Consider the following 6,859-nt stretch of genomic DNA (forward strand, 5'->3'; position numbering starts at 1 on the left):
CTTCCCATCCATTAACATACCTGGAAAGATACTGGAACTCCTTATTAAACAATCAGTTTGTCAGCACCTACAGGACAATTTGGTTCTTAGGACTAGTGAGCATGGACTTGTCAAGAACAAGTCATTCCAGACCAATCCTAGCTCCTTCTTTGGCAGGGTTATGGGCCTAGTGGAGGTGGGTAAACAGTAGATATGATCCATCTTGGTGTTAATAAGGACATTCTCACAAACAAACTAGGGAGATGTGGTCTAGATGCAATTAGTATAATATGTGTGCACAGATGGTTGCAAGCCCGTACTCCAACAGCCCAGAACCAAACACTCCTCCTCCTGGGCAGTGCGCTCCGACCTCTAATGGTCAGATGCTGCTTAGCACTGTCAGAGCAGCTTTTGCTGGGGGATTCTCCCAGCACTTTCCAATAGTGGGAAAGTATGAAATCCCCATTTGACTGCTGGGGACAGAGCCTAGAGCCGGGAGCAACTTACCCCAAGTCCTACAGGTCAATAGGAAACCAGCATTGGAACTCAGGAGTCCTGACTCCCAGTTCCCGGCTCCAATCACTCCAGCGGAGCACACTCCCTCTCAAAGCAGGGGGACCGGACATGAGGGCCTGGTTGTAATTGCCAGCTGTGGGAGGGAGTGTGCAGCAGTGGTTAGTGAAGGGGCCTGGAAATAAGGACTGCTGGGTCCCATCCCTGGCTCTGACACTTGTGTAACCCTGAGCCAGTAGCTTCCCCGCCCCAGGCCTGGTTCTCATCAGTGGGGTTGGGGTCGCAGCCCCTACAGCCCAGGGGGGTTGGGAGGCTCCAGGAAGGTGTGTAAAGTGCCGGGATGTCAGGATCCCGGAGGCGCTGTCACCCCCGCACTAGGCCAGTGTCTGCACCCCCGGCTGCTGGCCGAGTTTCTCTGTCCCTTGGCAATAAGACAGACTCCTTCGAAAAGGAGGAGACTCCCCGGGCATTGCAGCCCCAGGGGTGACGAGGGGGAACGCTGGGAGCAGATCATGCAGTGAACTCCTGCCAGTGCGTGTAGATTGCATTACGTGCACCCCTGTGGTGGGAGGAGGAGCTGCTCTGGCTGGGGCAGGGATGGGGAGGGACCAAACAGGCTGGTTAATGAGAGGCTGCCTTGACCCCAGACTCACGCCCTCTCCCCGCTCGGTTCCAGGGTGGCCAGGCTCCTGAGGAGGTTCAGGAAGAAGGCTCTGCAGGTGGCCCCAGAGCCTGAGGGAAGCAGCTGCCATCTTCCCCCGGAGCAGAGCGGCTCCTCCGTCCCCACTGGCGGGGAAGGAGCTCCCGGCCAGGCCAGGAGGTGGAAGTGCCCAGCCTTCTGGCGGAGAAAACCCGCTCCCAGTGCAGGCGCCGAGGTGGGAGAGGCCAGGTCGAAATGGAGCTGGGCCAGGCTGCGGCTGGGCAGGCAGGACCCAGCGCAGGAGGGGAGCCGGGCCGGGTGACTCTGGGGCATGTTGTGTGGGCAGCAGCGGCCCCAGGAGCCCAGCCCTGATTCCCAGCAGGAGGCATCGCCCTGCCCGGTCACTGAGGACCTTCCAGCCTCCCCAGGGCAGGAGGTGGAGGATCCCTGTCCCACCACCAGCAGCTCGGCCCGATCCCCATGGGACAGCAGCAGTGTCTGGGACTCGGGCAGCAGCGAGGCCGATGGGCGCCGCAGCTTTGTTCCAGGTGAGGAGTCAGACTGGGCTCAGGGAGAGGTGAGGGCGGGGCTGTGAACACCCTGGGCCCAGGCCCTCGATCAGTGCTATGGGGGTGAATCCCCAGCCCAGGGGTCTGGCTTGAGCCACATGAACCCCACTGACACTAGATGCTGCCACTTTGGTCCTTGGTGCTCCAGTTGCGGGGAGGCACCTCTCAGGGAGTCCAGGACAGTCTGGGGGGGTCTCTTTGCTATGGGCTCCTGAAGGAGTTGGGGGCTGAAGACATCACTGAGAGGGGGGAGTGTGGGGCCCGATGTGCCCTGGGTCCCGGTGGTGGGAAGGGGGCACACTGCCCCACCGTGCCCCTGTCCTTCCCCCGAGTGGCAGCAGGCGTCACCCTGTCCCCTTCTCTCTCTGGTGCAGGGACCGCCAGGGACTCAGGGGATGAGGAGGAGGAATGGGTGGACGTGGCCACAGAGGAGGCTGCTCTCAATAACAGCCGAGAGCAGCTCCAAGGCGGAGAAAAGGTACAAACGTACCCCAGCTGTGCTGGAACCGAGACTGTCCTGCCCCTTCCCAGCACCTGACCCCCTGCAGAGGGTCTTGTCCCTGATGATCCACCAGCCCTAATGGGGACCTTTCTCCTCCATGATCTGGGACCCCAGAGGTGGGGGTGTCTGTCACACACCAGCCGGGTCTCCTCCCCCCACAGGCACTGTCCCAGTTTCTGACCCTGCTTGTGGTGGAGTGGTGGGTGATTTGGACAATGGGCGGGTCCCCACTATCCCCCATTCAGGCCTGAGTCCTGCAGCTGCTGTGTGGGGACAGGGAGGTCCCTGGCTAACTGGCTCTCTCTCCCCTAACCCCACTCCTGGTGGGTGCAGGAGGAGGCCCAGCAGCTCGTGTTCCTGCTCGCCATCCACCCCGCGTCTCGCTGCACAGCAGAGAGGGCAGGACACACTGGAGCCGCACTGCTGCAAGGCGGCTGTGGCGGAGAGGATTGTGGTGAGCGAGACACGGTGCCCAGCAGCTGGAGGAAAGACAGAGACATGGGAGGGGCAGGGGTCTCCCCAGGCCAATGGATGGGGGATGGCTGGTGCTGGAGGGGCAGCAGAGGGCAGGGATTGCTGGGGCTGAAGACTGGGGAGAAGAGACGGGAGAAATTCGGAGAGTGGTAACTATTGGGCAGGAATCGGAGGAGCGGGAGGTAGGTGGGGGATCCTGCTGGCTGTGTGGGGACCTGGCTGTGTAATCTCCTCACTGGGAAGTGTCAGTGAGGCCCGAATCTCACACGCTCCTTTGTCTCCTTTGGGTCTCACAGGAGCTCATTGAGGAGCTGCCTGATAACTCTCCAACTGGCGCCATCCTCGCTAACTCCCTGATTGCTGTGGGCAACCTCAGGTACCGAGACCCTCCGGCCCGGTTCCCCTAACCCCAGTGCTGCTCAGGCCCAGGGCTGGGAGTCACTGCCCCTCCCACTCCCAGGTCACCGCCCAAGGGTGGCTCCTCTGGCAGAGGTGCGGGGAAGGTTCACTCTCTCCTGGCTGGGCTGTTCTTTTCACTCCAGTAACATTGCAAGGGCTTTGGGGAGAGGCTCACTCCCAGAATCAGATACAGGAGGGGCAGCAGGGTCCAGGGAACAGGGGCTATTCCTGCCCTGCCACTGTCTGTCTGAGAAAACTTGGCCTTATCATTCCCTGGCTCGGTGCCTCAGTTTCCCTTCTTGCCAGCCTGTGCCTATTTCCCTGCAGTTTCACCTGCGTGTTGGTGCCAGTCCCATCCCCGCACTGCACAGTCTAATACCGGCTCCTCTCTCTTGCCAGCACCATGACACCTGCCCTGGAGCCAGAGCTGGAGACCCACCTCCTCCGAGCTGCCCTGCACGCCGTCTTCACCCTGGGCATGGAGAAGGACACCACCCAAGTGCAGGTAGATCATGCTAAAGTCATGGATTGAAGAGCCAGCTGTCATCCTGCCATGAATCCTTGCTAATTGCCTGCAGTGGGATGTGAATGAGAGAGGCCAGGATATGTGTTTGGGGTCCCACCAGTGCTTCCCAGAGACCCCACTTCCCATCCTGTGGCAAGTTTAGCCCCAGTTTCCCTAACTCTGACCCATGGCTCTCCCTTGCTTTCAGGATCTGCCTAGGGTCTTGCCAGACCTCCTGGACGCCATGCTGGGGAACCTGCTGGCAGAGTCCCCAGACACAGACAGGCTCCAGTACATCTTGGAGGTGAGCCCGATGAGAGGGGTGGGGGCAATTTTACCTTCACTCTTAGATCCATTTTCCAGTCTGTCCTCCTAGCCGGGCCCCCAGTGGGCGTCCTTGGTCAGGGCAGTCAGTGCAATGCCTCCTTTCCCCACAGCACATTAACTACTGGATCGTGTCCAGGGTGCCGCGAGAGAGAGCCAGGGCCGTTAAGAGCAGCACGGCCCTGCTCAGATCCACCATCACCCTCCCTGAGTTTGACGTAAGTGACCTCTGACCCCAGCTTCCTGACTCCAGGGGTAGGTGGGCTGGCTCCGACGGGCTGTAGGATCTGCAGCTGCAGGGGCTGTGGGTTAGGAGTGTTCCTCTTCGGGGGGGCAGAGTCAGAGCAGAGAGTGAGCCTGGCTTGAGTCAAGTTCTTCTTGTCCTAGTTAAGTGGTGACTCTGGGCTTTTAAGGGGGCTGTGCTCCAGGTTCATGCCTCCCTGTCATCCTGGAGCAGCTGGGGAAGCAAGTCCTCATGGAGGGCCCTGCCCACAGCCCTGTGCTCCAGGCTTCCTTGGGGGCAGAGGAAATTAAGGGTCTGGCTCTAGCATCTCCCGCAGAGGGGCTGAGGGGAAGGAGAGTCCTGGCCCGAGGGGGACTGGGAGCTGACAGGAAAATGCTGATGGAGACCTCTTTCCCTCTCCCGTCCATTAGAACTCAGCGGAATTCCCCAGGATGGGTCACCACATGGCACAGCTGGCTCTGTCCGTCAGTGACCCAGACAAGGACATCAGCCGGCAGGCCAGGGATGGGGTTTACCGGCTCTACCAGCTGCTGCTGCACCAGAGGGGTAAGGAACCCAGCTGGGAAATGGCACCCGCTAGAAGAGTGAGACTCGGACCCCAGCCAAGTTCTCTCAGACTGACCCCGGCTGGAGGATGAGTCTCTCTATCTCTTTCTGTGTTCCACACCACGCCCTGCAATTCTGTTGGGCTGGGCACGCAGCGAGGACTCTGCCCACTGTGCAGCCACCAATGGGATTGGAAGGACACAAGCCCTGCAACCAGAAGGACAAATGTGTGTGTGTCTCTCTCCCTCTCACCTACTCCCTCCTGGGGGAAACCCAGCAGCTGATGGGGGACAAGGTGAGCAGCTGCATTAGACTCAGGAGATTGGGGCGGGGCCCAGGCCTCATTCCCATCCTGTGGCCATTCGCTGGCCTGGCACAAGGAGCCTGGTGGGGAATGAAAGGGAGAGCAGGTGCTCCTGGGAAGGGAGATGAATTCACCTCCATGAGCAGGAGCGAGCCAGCTTGTCCCCGGAGCAGCTCCACCCAGCTCTTTAGCCAGGCTAATTAATGACAAGCTTTGCCTCATCCCAGACTTATGTTCTTAGGACAGGGTGCTATCGCTCTTGGGAAGGGCAGGAGAGTCCCCCAAGTGCCCTCTGCGAGACTCTCCTGTCCCACAGGGCCGCACCCAATTCCTAGTGGTCTGGTCTCTGTGTCACCCGAGCCACCACCCAGAGTTACTCCCATCACTGGCAGCCTGGGAGGCCAAGGACTGACGGGTGATGGCGTCTGACCAGGCAGGGCTGAGGCACATGGGCAGGGGACGCTTGTCCTGCTGCTGGCAAGGCTGGACCCGATCTGGAGAGAACAGGAGGATTCAGTCAGCAGTAGGGTTACCATGTCTAATAAATAAAAAAAGAGGACCCTCCACGGGCCCTGGCCCCGCCCATTTCCCCACCCCCTAGCCCCGCCCCAACTCCGCTCCTTCCCCGCCCTAACTCCTCCCCTCCTCCCTCCCACTCCCAGCCATAGGGAAAGGGCTGCCCCAGCGGTACCGGCTTCACGGTTTGCTGGGCAGCCCCCAGACCCTGCACCCCCGGCCGGCGCTTCCCCCGAGCCGCCAGAGCAGAGCAGCTGGAACCGGGAAGGGAAGTGCCTGGCCCGTGGCTCGGGGTCCGGAGGCAGGGGGGCTGCCCGAAGCCGGTAGCGCTCGCTCGCGCAGCTCGGCTCTTAAAGTCTGAGAGGGCAGGAGCAGAGCAGAGCAGCCGCGGGAGGGGAAGTGCCCGGCCAGCATTTTCCCCGTACATGTTTGGCTTTTCGGCAATTCCCCCCGGACCGGGGTTTGATTGCCGAAAAGCAGGACATGTCCGGGAAAAACCGGACATATGGTAACCCTAGTCAGCAGGGGCTGCCGATCCGTCCCATTCACCAGGGCTGCCATCCTGCGGCTTCCGCATTAGTGGCTGGGGTGACTTGGGGAAAGGCCTCAACCTCCCCACATCCCACTTCACTGCTGCCAGAATCCCTCCTGCCCCCCCGCTACAGTCCCCTCCCTACCCAACCTGGGTGGGGCTGGAGGAGAGGGGTCTGAGAACTTGAGCTGTGGATTGGAGGTGGAACAGCTGTCAGGGGCACTGAGGGGGAAGTGGCAGGAGCTCCCCGTACAAGGAGGGGGGTTGCCACTGGAAGTCACTAGGAAGGACAACAAGACTCCATCCTGGGGGTCAGGAGGGGGAATCCATCCCTCAGAGGGGGGCAGGGGCTGGGTGAAAATGCTGCTGGTTCCAGGGGCCGTTAATCCCCCCTGATTCCTCGGAGGCGTCTGAGTCTCAGACAGGTTCTCGTTCCCTTGCAGCAGGAGGACGTCACGGCCAATGTGATGCGCCAGCTCCGTATCATGCGGCACTTGCGCCAGGTGCCCGAGGCGCTGCAGGGCCTGTGCCTCTGAGGCCACCAGCAACTCCCGCTCTCTGCTGCAGGTACTGCTCTGGCTCTCTGTAAATGGGGAGCTAGTGGAAGGGGAAATGGAGCCCCCTGGCACTCATAGAAACCCTCTCCCCTCTCTGTGGAGCAGGGTCCTTTCCTCTGCCCCCAAATTCCTTCATCTGGGACAGGAGCTCTTTCCCTCACACCCATTCCCCTCCCCCCTTTCCTTGATCTACCCCCATCCCATTCCCCCTGCGCCCAGGCAGAGCTCTGCCTGCCCCATACGGTGCAGAAAGGC

General features: G+C 60.8%; 1 protein-coding gene across 1 annotated transcript; it reads left to right on the forward strand.

Moving 5' to 3' along the window:
• The first annotated feature begins 3,363 nt into the window (after positions 1-3,363).
• Positions 3,364-5,341, forward strand: LOC128825494 (maestro heat-like repeat-containing protein family member 7). The gene is made up of 4 exons (XM_054008026.1): positions 3,364-3,581; positions 3,790-3,885; positions 4,019-4,123; positions 4,560-5,341. Exons 1-4 carry the CDS (start codon positions 3,480-3,482, stop codon positions 4,785-4,787), a joined length of 531 nt encoding a protein of 176 aa, XP_053864001.1. The 5' UTR covers positions 3,364-3,479; the 3' UTR covers positions 4,788-5,341.
• Positions 5,342-6,859: the final 1,518 nt, after the last annotated feature.

Source organism: Malaclemys terrapin, chromosome 18, assembly GCF_027887155.1.
Source record: "Malaclemys terrapin pileata isolate rMalTer1 chromosome 18, rMalTer1.hap1, whole genome shotgun sequence".
Taxonomy (NCBI): domain Eukaryota; kingdom Metazoa; phylum Chordata; order Testudines; family Emydidae; genus Malaclemys; species Malaclemys terrapin.